Here is a 24,096-nt window from a genome sequence, read left to right as displayed (position 1 = left end):
AGGTCTAAACCAGGTCTATACCAGGACTAAACCAGGTCTAAACCAGGTCTATACCAGGACTAAACCAGGTCTAAACAAGGTCTATACCAGGACTAAACCAGGTCCAAACCAGGTCCAAACAAGGTCTAAACCAGGTCTAAACCAGGTCTATACCAGGACTAAACCAGGTCTAAACAAGGTCTATACCAGGACTAAACCAGGTCTAAACCAGGTCTAAACCAGGTCTATACCAGGACTAAACCAGGTCTAAACAAGGTCTATACCAGGACTAAACCAGGTCTAAACCAGGTCTAAACAAGGTCTATACCAGGACTAAACCAGGTCTAAACCAGGTCTAAACCAGAACTAAACCAGGTCTAAACTAGGTCCAAACCAGGACTAAACCAGGTCGAAACCAGGTCGAAACCAGGTCCAAACCAGGACTAAACCAGGTCTAAACTAGGTCTAAACCAGGTCAAAACCAGGTCTAAACCAGGTCCAAACCAGGACTAAACCAGGTTAAACTAGGTCTAAACCAGGTCTAAACCAGGTCTAAACAAGGCCTAAACCAGGTCTAAACCAGGTCCAAACCAGGTCTAAACCAGGTCTAAACCAGGTCCAAACCAGGTCTAAACCAGGTCTAAACAAGGTCTAAACCAGGACTAAACCAGGTCTAAACCAGGTCTAAACCAGGTCTAAATCAGGTCTAAACCAGGTCCAAACCAGGTCTAAACCAGGACTAAACCAGGACTAAACCAGGTCTAAACAAGGTCTAAACCAGGTCTAAACAAGGTCCAAATCAGGTCCAAACCAGGTCTGAACAAGGACAGAACATATTTCTCTCCCGTTTCTCTTTTTCTTGTCTTATTTTTTATTTTATTTTTGAATTTTTTTAGAAAGAGATAAAAACACTTGTGATTTTTCTCAGGAATTTAATAATTCAATGTAAGTATTGTTTGTATCTAGAGAGAAGACGATGAGGTTCACAGTGCTATAGCAACATGAGAACTGTTCCGTAAACCTCTCAGTCTCAGAGGTCGCTCTCCGGTCCATGAATCATCTCCAGACTCGAGTATTTCTGCCTCATTCGTCGCAGCTGTGTCAGGGCAAGCTAGCTTTTGTTTACATATTTCCCCATGGTAATTCACTCTTTTGCCAGTAGATGGCGTTCTAACACAAATCCTGATGAATCTGCATAATAGAAAGCAATGAGCATTTATTTTAAGTTGTAAAACCTGAACATTTAAAGGTCAATAACAGAAGAACAAAGCTAAATATTGTCCGTAAGAAGGTTCTTTAAATTCGTACACATTTAAAACTGGATGATCCTCTTAAATATTCCAGTTTTTGCTCTTTTTCCTGCCCTTCCACTCTCTTTTTGGGTGTATTTTCGGCGCTGCAGCTCTGTGGAGGTCATTAGTCCTGGCCGGCTCCTTCTGTCTGACGCCGCCTCCCAAGTGTGTCCACAGCCTGTTATTGTCCAAAACCAGCACCTGTCAATCAAGCGCTCGACTTTGGGACGACTTCACTCAAGGCTGCGCACGCACACTTCTTCTTCTTCTCTCCTTCTCCTTCTCCTTCTCCTTCTCCTTCTCCTTCTTCTTCTTCTTCTTCTTCTTCTTCTTCTTCTTCTTCTTCTTCTTCTTCTTCTTCTTCTTCTTCTTCTTCTTCTTCTTCTTCTTCTTCTTCTTCTTCTTCTTCTTCTTCTTCTTCTTCTTCTTCTTCTTCTTCTTCTTCTCTCTTCGCTGTCTATTCAGGCCTTGTTAAGTCTTGGTTTTGTCCTCGTATGATCCACATTCAGGACAAAATGAAGATTCAAGTTGATTTAGTTTGATTTTTTTCAGATTTTTCCATGAGCATTTTCCAAAACAAAGAAGATTATTAAAGAAGAATATTCCCAAGGCTGAGCGCTTTAATATTGTGTTAAACTTAATATAAAACCGTGTCATGTTTTTTCCTTGTCCTTGGACGTATAATGGCTTTAATTAACTGTACCTTTTACCCGGCATGTTTGTACCAGGTGTTTTGTTTATAATAAAAACGATTTAAAAATGCTGCAAAAAGTGTTGATTAAAAAGACATAATCTCTCTATAATTTTGTATAAAGTGATATTTCTGCACTGTTGGTAGTTCCTTTCACATTTGTCTGACACTCAAACCTGAGCTGACGACACGTTTAATCACCGTTTTTCCAGCGTTTGTAAAAGAGAATTCTAAAAGCCGGAACTGTTCCACACAAATCTCTAATGCATGTTAATGGGAGAGTCAGCGTTAACCTCCAAACTGTGAAAAATATGAAAGACCAGGGCTGTTTTGTGCAATCAGATGATCTTATTTCAATGACGCAAACAGGCGAGCTCATTGGTCATCATCGTTTGAAACAAAATCAAACATCTTACCCATCAGATTAACAGCAGTTTGGGCTTTTTATTGTCTTTTTTAAGCCATGTTTGATACACACGGACCATGCTTCCTGATTGGCTGATCCAACTGTCAATCTGTTGAGGATGAAAAAACAGTGACCAGCGGCAATAGTTTGTATTTTTCTTTCGCCAAGCACTACAAATCCTACATTAATTTGTTTTGTGTTTTTAATTCATTTTATTCATTCTATTAATTTTATTAGATTTAATTTAATTATATTTTAGTTTAGTTTAATTAAAATAAATAAATAAAATAAAAACATGTTTTATTTATTTTATTTATTTTATTTATTTTATTTATTTTATTTATTTTATTTATTTTATTTATTTTATTTATTTTATTTATTTTATTTATTTTATTTATTTTATTTATTTTATTTAACAACAACAACAACCATTTCCCCCTCACTTTACAAACCATTCACGTTGTAATATCTCATCCTTTTAAAGAGGGTTTATGTCAGTTTCCCGCCCACTCGGCAATGCTAATCCGCCATATTAGCACGTTAGCATGTTAGCATTGACCCGGGGCCTAAGCAGGTGCAGCTTCACGTTTATGCTCATAATTACCACACGAGGTAAATAGCCCTCCACTCATTGTCCCGAGGGGCTTTGCTTTTGTGGCGCGGCCACAATACCACAATGCAAACAGAACAGGACACGCTCGCTCGTTAAAAAAAAAACCCTTGTAATTTAAAAAAAAGAGGCTATGAATATGAAGTGAATAAGTTGGGGATGTGTCGCGATCCGCTCCCATTGTCCCGCGGTTTTCATTAGGGAAGAAACGCTCGGGAAAACACAAAAGGGCAAAACGAGCGGGAGATAATTGTACACGAGGATGAGGTTAAGTGAGGCGTGGGGGGAGAGGGAGGGGGAGAGGGGAGAGGGGGAGACAGTGAAAGAGAGAGAGAGAGCAAGGGAAGAGATGACAGAGAGTGAGAGGGGAAAGAGACGACAGAGAGAGAGAGGAAGAGAGAGAGAGAGGAAAGAGATGTCAGAGAGAGAGAGAGACAGTGAAAGAGAGAGAGAGCAAGGGAAGAGATGACAGAGATAGAGAGAGAGACAGTGAAAGAGAGAGAGGAAAGAGATGACAGAGAGAGAGAGAGACAGTGAAAGAGAGAGGAAAGAGATGACAGAGAGAGAGAGAGACAGTGAAAGAGAGAGGAAAGAGATGACAGAGAGAGAGAGAGACAGTGAAAGAGAGAGAGAGAGACAGTGAAAGAGAGAGAGGAAAGAGATGACAGAGAGAGAGAGAGACAGTGAAAGAGAGAGAGGAAAGAGATGACAGAGAGAGAGAGAGACAGTGAAAGAGAGAGAGAGAGACAGTGAAAGAGAGAGAGAGAGAGAGAGAAAGAGGGAGATGAAAGAGATGACAGAGAGAGAGGAAGAGAGAGAGAGAGGAAAGAGACGACTGAGAGAGAGAGAGAGGACGGAGAGAGGAAAGAGAGGAAAGAGACAGAGAGAGGGGAGAGGAAAGAGAGAGAGAGAGAGAGCGAGAGAGAGAGGAAAGAGATGACAGAGAGAGAGAACAGAGAGAGGAGAGAGAGAGAGAGAGAGAGAGAGCGAGAGAGAGAGGAAAGAGATGGCAGAGAGAGAGAGCAGAGAGAGGAGAGAGAGAGAGAGAGAGAGAGAGAACGCTGCCAGTAGGTGGACAAACTTAAAGGACAATATACTGTATAATATGTGTCCTTTAAAAACAGACTTCCTTCTCTCAGCACCAGCAAGAGGAAAGTCACGATGGCGTTTGTAGCCGGATCGTCACTTGGCATTTATTCTACGTAACAGAATCAAGGTTCTCAGGTAGTGCTAGTTCCTGAACAGCAGGGGGACCCCCGAAGAACAGCAGGGGGACCCCCGAAGAACAGCAGGGGCCCCCATCAAGTCGAGTGGCTCCTGAAAAGAAGACGGAACAGCCTGTACCAGAAACGTGTTCAGAGCCGAGACCTGACGGAGCCTTTGTCATTTGTGGTGAGGCAACGTCACATACTTCACTGCAGCTGTCAGTCAAAGAGAGGGAGGGAGGGAGGAGAGGGGGAGGGAGGGGATAGAGGGAGAGAGGGAGGGAGGAGAGGGGGAGGGAGAGAGGGAAAGAGGGGGAGAGGGAGGGAGGAGAGGGGGAGGGAGAGAGGGAAAGAGGGGGAGAGGGAGGGACAGGGAGGGAGGAAAGACGGAGAGAGGGAGAGAGGGGAGGGAGAGAGAGAGGAAGTGAGCATGTGGGAGCTGTCAGCTGTCAGTCATCATCACTGTTCATCTGAATCAGACTCATTCATGACACTTATTCTATACGACCCATGTAATAACAACACAATATGTAATAACACAATATGTAATAACACAATATGTAATAACACAATATGTAACAACACAATATGTAACAACACAATATGTAACAACACAATATGTAATAACACAATATGTAACAACACAATATGTAACAACACAATATGTAACAACACAATATGTAACAACACAATATGTAACAACACAATATGTAACAACACAATATGTAATAACACAATATGTAACAACACAATATGTAATAACACAATATGTAACAACACAATATGTAACAACACAATATGTAACAACACAATATGTAACAACACAATATGTAACAACACAATATGTAATAACACAATATGTAACAACACAATATGTAATAACACAATATGTAACAACACAATATGTAATAACACAATATGTAACAACACAATATGTAACAACACAATATGTAATAACACAATATGTAACAACACAATATGTAACAACACAATATGTAGTGACAACACAATATGTAGTGACAACACAATATGTAACAACACAATATGTAACAACACAATATGTAACAACACAATATGTAACAACACAATATGTAACAACACAATATGTAACAACACAATATGCAACAACACAATATGTAACAACACAATATGTAATAACACAATATGTAACAACACAATATGTAACAACACAATATGTAACAACACAATATGTAATAACACAATATGTAACAACACAATATGTAACAACACAATATGTAACAACACAATATGTAGTGACAACACAATATGTAGTGACAACACAATATGTAGTGACAACACAATATGTAACAACACAATATGTAACAACACAATATGTAATAACACAATATGTAACAAGACAATATGTAATAACACAATATGTAACAACACAATATGTAATAACACAATATGTAACAACACAATATGTAATAACACAATATGTAATAACACAATATGTAACAACACAATATGTAATAACACAATATGTAATAACACAATATGTAATAACACAATATGTAACAACACAATATGTAATAACACAATATGTAATAACCAACATAATATCAAGACCAGTAGCATCATTACGTGTTATTAGCACTACTTGTTAAGATAATGGGTATTTCATTCAAATGTTCCTGGATTCATTACTTAGTTAGTTACTTAGTTACTTATCTATTCTCTTGATGATTGGTTGACGTGTTCTTGTTTGGGGTTTCTCTCTCTGGTCGTGTTGTGTTCTGTGTTTATTCTTCATAAATAATGATATATATATAAAAGAATGACTCTGTATGTTTCTCATGTGCTCGGTACAGAATCCACTCTGATCACGTCTGATGCTGCAGTAACGAGCTCTGAACCATAATGTGGCGTTATTAGCACCAGATCAATTAGTTCATTTTAACTCTGCATCAAAACAATCACAATCGCTCATCACGTCTGAGCGAGTCACTTAAAATGATTAATCACTGGATGTTTTATGACTTTAAAGACATTTTAACACGTCATAGCCTGTATCTGTGATTTATCTGTGATATTGTGTCAAACATGGAAGTGTCTCTGCAGCGCATCAGGGTCGTCATGAAACACAACACAGACACAAACTCATTCTAAAAGTACTATTAAAACCAGAACACCTCAACGAGATATTAATGTGCTAAAGGAATCATATCATGAGGACAAAGATCTTTAAATAAAGGTGCAAATCATGATCTACGAGGTGTTGACATGAAGATTAAAGGCTCCTACGATTATCACTTCCCTTATGACAATATCACCTCCCATATGACATTATCACCTCCCTTAAGACATTATCACCACCCGAATGACATTATCACCACCCGAATGACACTATCACCTCCGTATGACAATATCACCTCCGTATGACAATATCACCTCCCGTATGACACTATCACCTCCCTTATGACATTATCCCCTCCCGAATGACATTATCACCACCCGAATGACACTATCACCTCCGTATGACAATATCACCTCCGTATGACAATATCACCTCCCGTATGACACTATCACCTCCCTTGTGACATTATCACCTCCCGTATGACATTATCACCTCCCGAATGACATTATCACCTCCCGTATGACATTATCACCTTCCGTATGACATTATCACCTCCGTATGACAATATCACCTCCCGTATGACACTATCACCTCCCTTATGACATTATCACCTCCCGTATGACATTATCACCTCCCGAATGACATTATCACCTCCCGTATGACATTATCACCTCCCTTATGACATGATCACCTCCCTTATGACATTATCACCTCCCGTATGACATGATCACCTCCCATATGACATTATCACCTCCCTTATGACATTACCACCTCCCGTATGACATTATCACCTCCCTTATGACATTATCACCACCCGAATGACATTATCACCTCCCTTATGACATTACCACCTCCCGAATGACATTATCACCACCCAAATGACATTATCACCTCCCGTATGACATTATCACCTCCGTATGACAATATCACCTCCCTTATGACATTATAACCTCCCGTATGACATTATCACCTCCCGAATGACATTATCACCTCCCTTATGACATTATCACCTCCCGTATGACATTATCACCTCCGGAATGACATTATCACCACCCGAATGACACTATCACCTCCCTTATGACATTATCACCTCCCTTATGACATTATCACCTCCCTTATGACATTATCACCTCCCGTATGACATTATCAGCTCCCTTATGACATTATCACCACCCTCATGACATTATCACCTCCCCCATGACATTATCACCTCCTTTATGACATTATCACCACCCGAATGACATTATCACCTCCTGTATGACATTATCACCTCCGTATGACAATATGCCTCCCTTATGACATTATCACCTCCCGTATGACATTATCACCTCCTGAATGACATTATCACCTCCTGAATGACATTATCACCTCCCGTATGACATTATCACCTCCCGTATGACATTATCACCTCCCTAATGACATTTTCACCTCCCGTATGACATTATAAGATAAGATAAGATAATCCTTTATTGTCCCACATGGGGAAATTTCATCACCTCCCTAATGACATTTTCACCTCCCGTATGACATTATCACCTCCCGAATGACATTATCACCTCCCGTATGACATTATATCACCTCCCGTATGACATTATCACCTCCCGTATGACATTATCATCGATAATGACATTATCACCTCCCTTATGACATTATCACCTCCCTAATGACATTTTCACCTCCCGTATGACATTATAAGATAAGATAAGATAATCCTTTATTGTCCCACATGGGGAAATTTCATCACCTCCCTAATGACATTTTCACCTCCCGTATGACATTATCACCTCCTGTATGACATTATCACCTCCCGAATGACATTATCACCTCCCTTATGACATTATCACCTCCCGTATGACAATATCACCTCCCGTATGACATTATCACCTCCCGTATGACACTATCACCTCCCCTATGACACTATCACCTCCCGAATGACATTATCACCTCCTGTATGACACTATCGCCTCCCTTATGACATTATCACCTCCCGTATGACATTATCACCTCCCGTATGACACTATCACCTCCCTTATGACATTATCACCTCCCATATGACATTATCACCTCCCGTATGACACTATCACCTCCCTTATGACATTATCACCTCCCGTATGACATTATCACCTCCCTTATGACATTATCACCTCCCGTATGACACTATCACCTCCCTTATGACATTCTCACCACCCGAATGACACTATCACCTCCCTTATGACATTATCACCTCCCGTAAGACATTATCACCTCCCGAATGACATTATCACCTCCCGTATGACACTATCACCTCCCGTATGACACTATCACCTCCCTTATGACATTATCACCTCCCGTATGACATTATCACCTCCCGAATGACATTATCACCTCCCGTATGACACTATCACCTCCCTTATGACATTATCACCTCCCGAATGACATTATCACCTCCCTTATGACATTATCACCTCCCTTATGACATTATCACCTCCCGTATGACATTATCACCTCCTGAATGACATTATCACCTCCCGAATGACATTATCACCTCCCGTATGACATTATCACCTCCCGTATGACATTATCACCTCCCTAATGACATTTTCACCTCCCGTATGACATTATAAGATAAGATAAGATAATCCTTTATTGTCCCACATGGGGAAATTTCATCACCTCCCTAATGACATTTTCACCTCCCGTATGACATTATCACCTCCCGAATGACATTATCACCTCCCGTATGACATTATATCACCTCCCGTATGACATTATCACCTCCCGTATGACATTATCATCGATAATGACATTATCACCTCCCTTATGACATTATCACCTCCCTAATGACATTTTCACCTCCCGTATGACATTATAAGATAAGATAAGATAATCCTTTATTGTCCCACATGGGGAAATTTCATCACCTCCCTAATGACATTTTCACCTCCCGTATGACATTATCACCTCCTGTATGACATTATCACCTCCCGAATGACATTATCACCTCCCGTATGACATTATCACCTCCCGAATCACATTATCACCTCCCGTATGACATTATCACCTCCCTTATGACATTATCACCTCCCTTATGACATTATCACCTCCCGTATGACAATATCACCTCCCGTATGACATTATCACCTCCCGTATGACACTATCACCTCCCTTATGACACTATCACCTCCCGAATGACATTATCACCTCCTGTATGACACTATCGCCTCCCTTATGACATTATCACCTCCCGTATGACATTATCACCTCCCGTATGACACTATCACCTCCCTTATGACATTATCACCTCCCATATGACATTATCACCTCCCGTATGACACTATCACCTCCCTTATGACATTATCACCTCCCGTATGACATTATCACCTCCCTTATGACATTATCACCTCCCGTATGACACTATCACCTCCCTTATGACATTCTCACCACCCGAATGACACTATCACCTCCCTTATGACATTATCACCTCCCGTATGACATTATCACCTCCCGAATGACATTATCACCTCCCGTATGACACTATCACCTCCCGTATGACACTATCACCTCCCTTATGACATTATCACCTCCCGTATGACATTATCACCTCCCGAATGACATTATCACCTCCCGTATGACACTATCACCTCCCTTATGACATTATCACCTCCCGAATGACATTATCACCTCCCTTATGACATTATCACCTCCCTTATGACATTATCACCTCCCGTATGACACTATCACCTCCCTTATGACATTATCACCTCCCGTATGACACTATCACCTCCCTTATGACATTATCACCTCCCGAATGACATTATCACCTCCCGTATGACACTATCACCTCCCTTATGACATTATCACCTCCCGTATGACATTATCACCTCCCGAATGACATTATCACCTCCCTTATGACATTATCACCTCCCTTATGACATTATCACCTCCCGTATGACACTATCACCTCCCGAATGACATTATCACCTCCCGAATGACATTATCACCTCCCTTATGACATTATCACCTCCCGTATGACATTATCACCTCCCGAATGACATTATCACCTCCCGTATGACACTATCACCTCCCTTATGACATTATCACCTCCCGTATGACATTATCACCTTCCGTATGACACTATCACCTCCCGTATGACACTATCACCTCCCTTATGACAATATCACCTCCCGTATGACATTATCACCTCCCGTATGACACTATCACCTCCCTTATGACATTATCACCTCCCTTATGACATTATCACCTCCCGAATGACATTATCACCTCCCTTATGACATTATCACCTCCCGTATGACACTATCACCTCCCTTAAGACAATATCACCTCCCGTATGACACTATCACCTCCCGTATGACACTATCACCTCCCTTATGACATTATCACCTCCCGTATGACATTATCACCTCCCGGATGACATTATCACCTCCCGAATGACATTATCACCTCCCGAATGACATTATCACCTCCCTTATGACATTATCACCTCCCGTATGACATTATCACCTCCCGTATGACACTATCACCTCCGGAATGACATTTTCACCTCCCGAATGACATTATCACCTCCCTTATGACATTATCACCTCCCGTATGACATTATCACCTCCCTTATGACATTATCACCTCCCGTATGACACTATCACCTCCCTTATGACATTATCACCTTCCGTATGACACTATCACCTCCCTTATGACAATATCACCTCCCGTATGACATTATCACCTCCCGTATGACACTATCACCTCCCTTATGACATTCTCACCACCCGAATGACACTATCACCTCCCTTATGACATTATCACCTCCCGTATGACATTATCACCTCCCGAATGACATTATCACCTCCCGTATGACACTATCACCTCCCGTATGACACTATCACCTCCCTTATGACATTATCACCTCCCGTATGACATTATCACCTCCCGAATAACATTATCACCTCCCGTATGACACTATCACCTCCCGTATGACATTATCACCTCCCGTATGACACTATCACCTCCCGAATGACATTATCACCTCCCGAATGACATTATCACCTCCCTTATGACATTATCACCTCCCGTATGACATTATCACCTCCCGTATGACACTATCACCTCCGGAATGACATTTTCACCTCCCGAATGACATTATCACCTCCCTTATGACATTATCACCTCCCGTATGACATTATCACCTCCCTTATGACATTATCACCTCCCGTATGACACTATCACCTCCCTTATGACATTATCACCTTCCGTATGACACTATCACCTCCCTTATGACAATATCACCTCCCGTATGACATTATCACCTCCCGTATGACACTATCACCTCCCTTATGACATTCTCACCACCCGAATGACACTATCACCTCCCTTATGACATTATCACCTCCCGTATGACATTATCACCTCCCGAATGACATTATCACCTCCCGTATGACACTATCACCTCCCGTATGACACTATCACCTCCCTTATGACATTATCACCTCCCGTATGACATTATCACCTCCCGAATAACATTATCACCTCCCGTATGACACTATCACCTCCCTTATGACATTATCACCTCCCGAATGACATTATCACCTCCCTTATGACATTATCACCTCCCTTATGACATTATCACCTCCCGTATGACACTATCACCTCCCTTATGACATTTTCACCTCCCGTATGACACTATCACCTCCCTTATGACATTATCACCTCCCGAATGACATTATCACCTCCCGTATGACACTATCACCTCCCTTATGACATTATCACCTCCCGTATGACATTATCACCTCCCGAATGACATTATCACCTCCCGAATGACATTATCACCTCCCTTATGACATTATCACCTCCCTTATGACATTATCACCTCCCGTATGACATTATCACCTCCCGTATGACACTATCACCTCCCGAATGACATTATCACCTCCCGAATGACATTATCACCTCCCTTATGACATTATCACCTCCCGTATGACATTATCACCTCCCGAATGACATTATCACCTCCCGTATGACACTATCACCTCCCTTATGACATTATCACCTCCCGTATGACATTATCACCTTCCGTATGACACTATCACCTCCCGTATGACACTATCACCTCCCTTATGACAATATCACCTCCCGTATGACATTATCACCTCCTGTATGACACTATCACCTCCCTTATGACATTATCACCTTCCTTATGACATTATCACCTCCCGAATGACATTATCACCTCCCTTATGACATTATCACCTCCCGAATGACATTATCACCTCCCGTATGACACTATCACCTCCCGTATGACACTATCACCTCCCGTATGACACTATCACCTCCCTTATGACATTATCACCTCCCGTATGACATTATCACCTCCCGGATGACATTATCACCTCCCGAATGACATTATCACCTCCCGAATGACATTATCAACTCCCTTATGACATTTTCACCTCCCGTATGACATTATCACCTCCCGTATGACACTATCACCTCCGGAATGACATTTTCACCTCCCGAATGACATTATCACCTCCCGTATGACATTATCACCTCCCGGATGACATTATCACCTCCCTTATGACATTATCACCTCCCGTATGACACTATCACCTCCCTTATGACATTATCACCTTCCGTATGACACTATCACCTCCCGTATGACACTATCACCTCCCTTATGACAATATCACCTCCCGTATGACACTATCACCTCCCTTATGACATTATCACCTCCCTTATGACATTATCACCTCCCGAATGATATTATCACCTCCCTTATGACATTATCACCTCCCGAATGACATTATCACCTCCCGTATGACACTATCACCTCCCGTATGACACTATCACCTCCCGTATGACACTATCACCTCCCTTATGACATTATCACCTCCCGTATGACATTATCACCTCCCGAATGACATTATCACCTCCCGAATGACATTATTACCTCCCGAATGACATTATCACCTCCCGTATGACATTATCACCTCCCGTATGACATTATCACCTCCCGTATGACACTATCACCTCCCTTATGACATTATCACCTCCCTTATGACATTATCACCTCCCGAATGACATTATCACCTCCCGTATGACACTATCACCTCCCGTATGACACTATCACCTCCCGTATGACACTATCACCTCCCTTATGACATTATCACCTCCCGTATGACATTATCACCTCCCGAATGACATTATCACCTCCCGAATGACATTATCACCTCCCGTATGACATTATCACCTCCCGAATGACATTATCACCTCCCGTATGACACTATCACCACCCGAATGACATTATCACCTCCCGTATGACATTATCACCTTCCGTATGACACTATCACCTCCCGTATGACACTATCACCTCCCGTATGACATTATCACCTCCCGTATGACATTATCACCTCCCGAATGACATTATCACCTCCCGAATTACATTATCACCTCCCTTATGACATTATCACCTCCCGAATGACATTATCACCTCCCTTATGACATTATCACCTCCCTTATGACATTATCACCTCCCGTATGACATTATCACCTCCCGAATGACATTATCACCTCCCGAATGACATTATCACCTCCCGAATGACACTATCACCTCCCTTATGACACTATCACCTCCCTTATGACATTATCACCTCCCGTATGACACTATCACCTCCCTTATGACATTATCACCTCCCGTATGACACTATCACCTCCCTTATGACACTATCACCTCCCTTATGACATTATCACCTCCCGTATGACACTATCACCTCCCTTATGACACTATCACCTCCCTTATGACATTATCACCTCCCGTATGACACTATCACCTCCCTTATGACACTATCACCTCCCGTATGACACTATCACCTCCCGTATGACACTATCACCTCCCTTATGACATTATCACCTCCCGTATGACATTATCACCTCCCGGATGACATTATCACCTCCCGAATGACATTATCACCTCCCGAATGACATTATCACCTCCCTTATGACATTATCACCTCCCGTATGACATTATCACCTCCCGTATGACACTATCACCTCCGGAATGACATTTTCACCTCCCGAATGACATTATCACCTCCCTTATGACATTATCACCTCCCGTATGACATTATCACCTCCCTTATGACATTATCACCTCCCGTATGACACTATCACCTCCCTTATGACATTATCACCTCCCGTATGACATTATCACCTCCCGTATGACACTATCACCTCCGGAATGACATTTTCACCTCCCGAATGACATTATCACCTCCCTTATGACATTATCACCTCCCGTATGACATTATCACCTCCCTTATGACATTATCACCTCCCGTATGACACTATCACCTCCCTTATGACATTATCACCTCCCGAATGACACTATCACCTCCCGTATGACACTATCACCTCCCTTATGACATTATCACCTCCCGTATGACATTATCACCTCCCGAATGACATTATCACCTCCCGACTGACATTATCACCTCCCTTATGACATTATCACCTCCCTTATGACATTATCACCTCCCGTATGACATTATCACCTCCCGTATGACACTATCACCTCCCGAATGACATTATCACCTCCCGAATGACATTATCACCTCCCTTATGACATTATCACCTCCCGTATGACATTATCACCTCCCGAATGACATTATCACCTCCCGTATGACACTATCACCTCCCTTATGACATTATCACCTCCCGTATGACATTATCACCTTCCGTATGACACTATCACCTCCCGTATGACACTATCACCTCCCTTATGACAATATCACCTCCCGTATGACATTATCACCTCCCGTATGACACTATCACCTCCCTTATGACATTATCACCTCCCTTATGACATTATCACCTCCCGAATGACATTATCACCTCCCTTATGACATTATCACCTCCCGAATGACATTATCACCTCCCGTATGACACTATCACCTCCCGTATGACACTATCACCTCCCGTATGACACTATCACCTCCCTTATGACATTATCACCTCCCGTATGACATTATCACCTCCCGGATGACATTATCACCTCCCGAATGACATTATCACCTCCCGAATGACATTATCACCTCCCTTATGACATTATCACCTCCCGTATGACATTATCACCTCCCGTATGACACTATCACCTCCGGAATGACATTTTCACCTCCCGAATGACATTATCACCTCCCTTATGACATTATCACCTCCCGTATGACATTATCACCTCCCTTATGACATTATCACCTCCCGTATGACACTATCACCTCCCTTATGACATTATCACCTTCCGTATGACACTATCACCTCCCGTATGACACTATCACCTCCCTTATGACAATATCACCTCCCGTATGACATTATCACCTCCCGTATGACACTATCACCTCCCTTATGACATTATCACCTCCCTTATGACATTATCACCTCCCGAATGATATTATCACCTCCCTTATGACATTATCACCTCCCGAATGACATTATCACCTCCCGTATGACACTATCACCTCCCGTATGACACTATCACCTCCCGTATGACACTATCACCTCCCTTATGACATTATCACCTCCCGTATGACATTATCACCTCCCGTATGACACTATCACCTCCCTTATGACATTATCATCTCCCGTATGACATTATCACCTCCCGAATGACATTATAACCTCCCGAATGACATTATCACCTCCCGAATGACATTATCACCTCCCGTATGACATTATCACCTCCCGTATGACATTATCACCTCCCGTATGACACTATCACCTCCCTTATGACATTATCACCTCCCTTATGACATTATCACCTCCCGAATGACATTATAACCTCCCGTATGACACTATCACCTCCCGTATGACACTATCACCTCCCGTATGACACTATCACCTCCCTTATGACATTATCACCTCCCGTATGACATTATCACCTCCCGAATGACATTATCACCTCCCGAATGACATTATCACCTCCCGTATGACATTATCACCTCCCGAATGACATTATCACCTCCCGTATGACACTATCACCACCCGAATGACATTATCACCTCCCGTATGACATTATCACCTTCCGTATGACACTATCACCTCCCGTATGACACTATCACCTCCCGTATGACATTATCACCTCCCGTATGACATTATCACCTCCCGAATGACATTATCACCTCCCGAATTACATTATCACCTCCCGAATTACATTATCACCTCCCTTATGACATTATCACCTCCCTTATGACATTATCACCTCCCTTATGACATTATCACCTCCCGTATGACATTATCACCTCCCGAATGACATTATCACCTCCCGAATGACATTATCACCTCCCGAATGACACTATCACCTCCCTTATGACACTATCACCTCCCTTATGACATTATCACCTCCCGTATGACACTATCACCTCCCTTATGACATTATCACCTCCCGTATGACACTATCACCTCCCTCATGACACTATCACCTCCCTTATGACATTATCACCTCCCGTATGACACTATCACCTCCCTTATGACACTATCACCTCCCTTATGACATTATCACCTCCCGTATGACACTATCACCTCCCTTATGACACTATCACCTCCCGTATGACACTATCACCTCCCGTATGACACTATCACCTCCCTTATGACATTATCACCTCCCGTATGACATTATCACCTCCCGGATGACATTATCACCTCCCGAATGACATTATCACCTCCCGAATGACATTATCACCTCCCTTATGACATTATCACCTCCCGTATGACATTATCACCTCCCGTATGACACTATCACCTCCGGAATGACATTTTCACCTCCCGAATGACATTATCACCTCCCTTATGACATTATCACCTCCCGTATGACATTATCACCTCCCTTATGACATTATCACCTCCCGTATGACACTATCACCTCCCTTATGACATTATCACCTCCCGTATGACATTATCACCTCCCGTATGACACTATCACCTCCGGAATGACATTTTCACCTCCCGAATGACATTATCACCTCCCTTATGACATTATCACCTCCCGTATGACATTATCACCTCCCTTATGACATTATCACCTCCCGTATGACACTATCACCTCCCTTATGACATTATCACCTCCCGTATGACATTATCACCTTCCGTATGACACTATCACCTCCCGTATGACACTATCACCTCCCTTATGACAATATCACCTCCCGTATGACATTATCACCTCCCGTATGACACTATCACCTCCCTTATGACATTATCACCTCCCTTATGACATTATCACCTCCCGAATGATATTATCACCTCCCTTATGACATTATCACCTCCCGAATGACATTATCACCTCCCGTATGACACTATCACCTCCCGTATGACACTATCACCTCCCGTATGACACTATCACCTCCCTTATGACATTATCACCTCCCGTATGACATTATCACCTCCCGAATGACATTATCACCTCCCGAATGACATTATCACCTCCCTTATGACATTATCACCTCCCGTATGACATTATCACCTCCCGTATGACATTATCACCTCCCGTATGACACTATCACCTCCCTTATGACATTATCACCTCCCTTATGACATTATCACCTCCCTTATGACATTATCACCTCCCGTATGACACTATCACCTCCCGTATGACACTATCACCTCCCGTATGACACTATCACCTCCCGTATGACACTATCACCTCCCTTATGACATTATCACCTCCCGTATGACATTATCACCTCCCGAATGACATTATCACCTCCCGAATGACATTATCACCTCCCGTATGACATTATCACCTCCCGAATGACATTATCACCTCCCGTATGACACTATCACCACCCGAATGACATTATCACCTCCCGTATGACATTATCACCTTCCGTATGACACTATCACCTCCCGTATGACACTATCACCTCCCGTATGACATTATCACCTCCCGTATGACATTATCACCTCCCGAATGACATTATCACCTCCCGAATTACATTATCACCTCCCTTATGACATTATCACCTCCCGAATGACATTATCACCTCCCTTATGACATTATCACCTCCCGTATGACATTATCACCTCCCGTATGACATTATCACCTCCCGAATGACATTATCACCTCCCGAATGACATTATCACCTCCCGAATGACATTATCACCTCCCGTATGACACTATCACCTCCCTTATGACATTATCACCTCCCGTATGACACTATCACCTCCCTTATGACACTATCACCTCCCTTATGACATTATCACCTCCCGTATGACACTATCACCTCCCTTATGACACTATCACCTCCCTTATGACATTATCACCTCCCGTATGACACTATCACCTCCCTTATGACATTATCACCTCCCGTATGACACTATCACCTCCCTTATGACATTATCACCTCCCGTATGACATTATGACTCATTTATAAAACAGATCGTGGAACGTGTGGACAGAACAAAATTTCACGTACGTAGAAACTTTTTCAGATTCATAAAATCCTTCACTTATAAAAAGAGTTTGAGCGTCAGGACTGAACACGAGCGGCGATAAAATGAGGCCGAGGCTCGTGGGTTCGATGAAAGTGCCGATGACAGGTCTTTACGATTTCCTCATTTGGACTTTATGTGGTGTATTTGTAGCTGTTGTACGTATAAATGATAGTTTTACACCAATCGAGCAGGTATTTGTGAAGAAAACGTAAAAAAATCAGTTGAAAATGACAGGAAGTGACGTCACACCAGGGACACTCATTCCAGTCAAAGTTTATGCAGAATTTACACAAAGAAAATACTTTTTGGACTCTTTAAACATTAATTCAACAAAATAAAGTCGCTCTCATATATTTATACTTGTCAAATTAAAAAATGGTGACATTAGATGAGTTTTGGGCCAGTGTTTGCTGGGTAATTTCCCAGTGTGATGTCATCAATTACAAACAGGAAGTGAAATAATTTTTTTTTATCAAAATTCTAAATATTTTTATATCTTAACTGCGTTTTAGTTCAATAAGTGGTCTGACCTGTAGGGGGCGCTTTAACATGAATCAAAAACACCCTCGTATTTCCCCTCACAGACATCTCGTCATAGACCTTTATTTGTTTAAGTCTTGCAGAGTAAATAGATCTAAACGAGCTGCACTTAACACACCCTTCCTCGCGCTGACTCCGCCTCTCACGTCAATAACATTAGGAACAGATCGTACGTCACGTTTGGACTCGCTCTTGTACGTACACACGCTTTATAAATGAAACCGCTCATCTTAACCTGCCCACACTGAATTTGTGGTGGAGAAATTCAAAGTTTTTGAATGATTCGCGATATTGAGCTCCTCGTCTTGGTCAATGGGTCAATGACGAATAAACACAACATTTCTGCTCCATTTTGACCATGATCCTTTGCTTCATTTGAGGCAGACGAAATGAGGACATGACTGTTATTTAGCACTTTTATATCTTCATTCTTAACAGTAATTACTCACACCAAAGTCTAGTCAAGGCATTTTAAAAGGTAAAACAGATCCATAGCCTCTTTTCTTATTTTTTTTATGTCAAATGAAGCTTGAAACTTAAGCTTCATGAGAAAACGATTTCATAAATCTGAATTATTCTCGTCAAGACCAAACCAAAGTCATCTCCAGCTCAAAGTGAGCTCCATATAATGACTTTACTTTAATAACTTCTGCTTCTAAAACTATATATTTGACTAACGCTCTTTGTTTCCCTGCAGTCGTGAAAAGCGGGCGTCGCAGCTGCTCGCTCCGCGGAGACCGGAACATCAAACAATGACTCCAGACGAACATGAAAAGTGCGTCCACACGAGAGAGGAGAGGCGGGAAACGCAGACAAAACCACAGACAAAACCGCAGACAAACCGCCAACAAACTGCCAATAAAAAGTGGATAAACTGCTGAAAAACCACCGACAAACCGCCGACAAACCGCCGACAAACCGCCGACAAACCGCCAAGGAACTGCAAATAAAAAGTGGACAAACCGCCAACAAACCACCGACAAACCGGCAACAAAGCGCCCAAAGTCCCAACGCACTGACGCAACATTCAAACGTGAAAATAAACTGAACTGCTCTGAACTCTTCTCGGCCCAACGCTAAACACGAGTCTGTACGCGGCTCAACGAGAAGAGCTTCGTCAACGAGTTCCGAAGCCAATAAAGCAGAAAAAACATGGCACTTGTACTTTCATTCATAGAATATAATAGTAATTTAATGTAATGTTATGTTATCTAACAGCAATATTCCCTTCATATTGATCAATCATGACTTTATTTTACTTTGTCTCATTAAAAAAACAGTTATTAGCTTCACAGGTTCATTTCCTGCTCATAAACCTTTGGGATGTGCTCTCATCTGACCCTAGACCTCGTTAAAAAGACACCGACGATTAGAAATGACGGCATCGCAATTAAAACTCGATTGATTGCGCAGCCCGAAGTAACATTTACATTTGTAATCCGCTTTACACGCGCCAGACTTTAGTCATTAATCCAGGTCTACATGTAGATTACTGCTAAAGCCGGAGCTGCCCTGGGGCTGACTGCTGGAGAAGTGCCCAGACATCTGGTCGGGGCTGGAATCAAACCTACGACCTTCTGGGGAGTAAAATAACACGCTGGTACGAATAACCGGTCATGTTTGGCCCATGGTAGGTTCACCGTTGTGCAGTGATTCACGTTGTCTTTGCTTGATGTCGCTCTGCGCTCAAACACCGCTCGCTACTTGAGTTCCAGCATCGTCTCCACACTTCATCCAGACGCATTCACATTCGTTTGTATCCAGAATGTTAGTTTGTATTTTGCTCGTTGTGACCGGGTCGTTCATCATTAATCGAAATGTTGACTTTGTTCTGCCCTTTCACCCGACGTTGCCGTGGGAAACTGTGAACGCCACGTGAGTCTCACCTGCCATGTCAGTAGCGAAAGGCCGGTCGGGTCTCCAGCCGGTGTACCAGCCCACCACTTTACCCGCCGACACCAGGGGGCGCTCGTAGGCCCGGCCCCCGACGAAGCCCACGGGCCACACGGACACGCCTTTAGTGCTGCGCATCTGGAACAAACGCAGAGGAAACACAGACGCTTTTACACGGTTGTTTGTTTGTTTGAAAATAAGGTTTATTGGCCTTAAAAAACAAGCTCTTTATTTTGCGTCTCATGTTTTAGAGTTTAAAATAATGTATGTTCAAAACCAAGCGTTCCCTCGTCAACATTTGGTATTAGTACTCCATCTAATGGCAACAGAGCGAACTGCAAAACAACCAAAAGCTAGGTATCAGTGGCAAGCTCTCGCGACTCACAGCAAGAAGGTTGTGGGTTCGACTCCCGGCCTTTTCCGTGTGGAGTTTGTGTGTTTTTCCCCGGGTCTGGGTGGGTTTCCTCGGTGCTCTGGTTTCCCCCCCGTCGACCCAAAACATGCACGATGAGTAAAACCCCCCCAAGGTCCCGGAGGCGCTCACTGCTCCTGACAGCGGCACTGAAGGACGCTCAAACGCAGGGGAAAGGACAGATTATAGGAAGTTTCAAAAACACACTCTTAATAGAACTCTTATGAACAAAATCTCCTTCCCTATCTTAATAGGGAATGGAGGGGGGAAATAAAATGAAATAGATAAATAAAAATAAAAAGATAAAAAATAAGATAATAAAATAATGATAATAGAATAAAAATAAAATAAAGTAAAAATAGCTAGCACAAGACTAGGTAATACTATTAGCAGGTAAGTAAACCGAATAAAAACAAAATAGAACACTCTTATTTACAGTTATTGCACATGGTTGATTCAGTATTGCACATGGGCTAGCAGTGTTTGTTATAAAGTCTGACAGCAGCAGAAGGAAAGACCTGTGAAACCTCTCCTTCACACAGCGAGGGTGGATCAGTCTCTCACTGAAGCTGCTCTCCAGAGCGGACAGAGTGTCCTGCAGGGGACAGAGTGTCCTGCAGGGGGCGACACTCATGGTCCAGCATAGATGTGAATTTAGCCAGGACCCTTCTGTCCCCCACCTCCTGCACCGAGTCCAGAGCACAGCCCAGGACGGAGCTGGACTTTTGATGAAAAATCAAAAGGTTCAACTGTTCCAACTCGATATGACATTTGGTGATGACGTGTCACGTAAACGACACCTCAGAATGACCTCAAAAAACCCATTGAATCTGGGGCCGATCGACTCAAATTCACCTGTTGATTTATCACGTGGACGCCCAGTTCCACGACACCTCCACAATATAATTTCGCCGATTCGCCCGTTTAATTGAACGGGAGTTCAAACGGGACACGCAGGGTTCCCGTCCCATCGGCCCGCCCTTAAAACCCCGCCCCTCTGCTCAGATGTGGACGTCGTAAAGTCAGGACGGATGACGCGAGACAATAAAGGAAATGAGAGGCGGAGGAGGTGAAATATTTGTGTTGCCTGAATGTCGCTGCCGTCGCTCGCCCCGCGGCCGTGATTTAACGCTCGTCCCGTCGGGGAACATCCATCTACAGCGCGGGTCTTATTACGGCGAAATGACGGGACATTATCAGTGTAGGACAGACCATTACCAGCACACGCTCACACAGAGAGAGAGAGAGAGAGTGATGATTGAGGAGGAGAGAGAGAGGAGAGAGAGAGAGGGGGGGAGAGAGGGAGTAATGACAGAGGACGAGAGAGGAGAGGGAGAGAGAGAGTAATGACAGAGGAGAGAGAGAGAGAGAGAGAGGGGGGGAGAGGGGGAGTAATGACAGAGGAGAGAGAGAGAGAGAGAGAGGGGGGAGAGAGAGAGTAATGACAGAGGAGAGAGAGAGTGATGATTGAGGAGGAGAGAGAGAGGAGAGAGAGAGAGGGGGGAGAGAGGGAGTAATGACAGAGGACAAGAGAGGAGAGGGAGAGAGAGAGTAATGACAGAGGAGAGAGAGAGAGAGAGAGGGGGGGGAGAGAGGGAGTAATGACAGAGGAGAGAGAGAGAGAGAGAGGGGGGAGAGAGAGAGTAATGACAGAGGAGAGAGAGAGGAGAGGGAGAGAGAGAGTAATGACAGAGGAGAGAGAGAGAGAGGGGGGAGAGAGGGAATAATGACAGAGGAGAGAGAGAGAGAGAGTGAGAGAGAGAGAGTGAGAGAGAGAGAGTGAGAGAGAGAGGAGAAAGAGGAGGAGAGGAAGAGTGTTCGCGTGTTGTAAATAAAGTCTGATTGAATATTACGTCCGATCGATCACAAACTCCTCCTCTTTTCACCGAGCTCCGACTCTTCTGTCTCGCTCGTCCGCATTATGCAGCGGTGAAGGGCCCGCGGCCAGTGCACAAGGGCCTCCAGGCAGAAAAACACACAGAGAGATGGAGAGAGGGGGGAAGAGAGAGGGGAAGAGAAGAAGAGAGGAAGAGAGAGGGAGAGGGAGGGAGAGGGGGAGGGAGAGAGGGAACGGGAGGGAGGGGAAAGCGAGGAAGAGAGGGAGAGGGAGGGAAAGAGAGGAAGAGAGAGGGAGGGAAAGAGATGAAGAGAGAGGGAGAGAGGGGAAGGGAGGAAGAGAGAGAGAGAGAGGGAGTGTGTTCGAGAGCAGTGAGTCAGGAGGTAATTACACATGAACCTAAGAGCGAGGAGAGAACGAGAGAGGGAGGGAGAAAGTTCCAGAGAAAGGAGAGAGATAAAGTGGAGAAAGTAGAGAGAGAAAGAGCGAGAGAGTAAATAATGGGGGGAAGATTGAGAGAGAGAGAGCGAGAGAGAGAGAGAGAGAGAGCGAGAGAGAGAGAGAGCGAGAGAGAGAGAGAGAGAGAGAGAGAGAGAGAGAGAGGAGGAAAGGAAGAGTGTTCATAATGACCACACGGTCTGAGAGGAAATAACTACAATGTT

General features: G+C 43.3%; 1 protein-coding gene across 1 annotated transcript in view; it reads right to left on the bottom strand.

The window, feature by feature from the left end:
• b3gat2 (beta-1,3-glucuronyltransferase 2 (glucuronosyltransferase S)) overlaps positions 1 to 24,096 on the bottom strand; it is a 91,218-nt gene that overhangs the window by 27,815 nt on the left and 39,307 nt on the right. The window contains exon 2 of the mRNA XM_072436996.1: positions 21,179 to 21,323. Within this exon, the coding sequence (XP_072293097.1) occupies positions 21,179 to 21,323 (145 nt within the window). The remainder of the gene's footprint in view (positions 1 to 21,178; positions 21,324 to 24,096) is intronic.

This window comes from Eucyclogobius newberryi, unplaced genomic scaffold, assembly GCF_026437365.1.
Source record: "Eucyclogobius newberryi isolate DKJ021-1_F unplaced genomic scaffold, fEucNew1.0.hap1 SCAF_8, whole genome shotgun sequence".
Lineage (NCBI taxonomy): Eukaryota > Metazoa > Chordata > Actinopteri > Gobiiformes > Gobiidae > Eucyclogobius > Eucyclogobius newberryi.
Note: the sequence above shows the minus strand (reverse complement) of the source record. Positions and strands in the feature narration are given on the sequence as shown.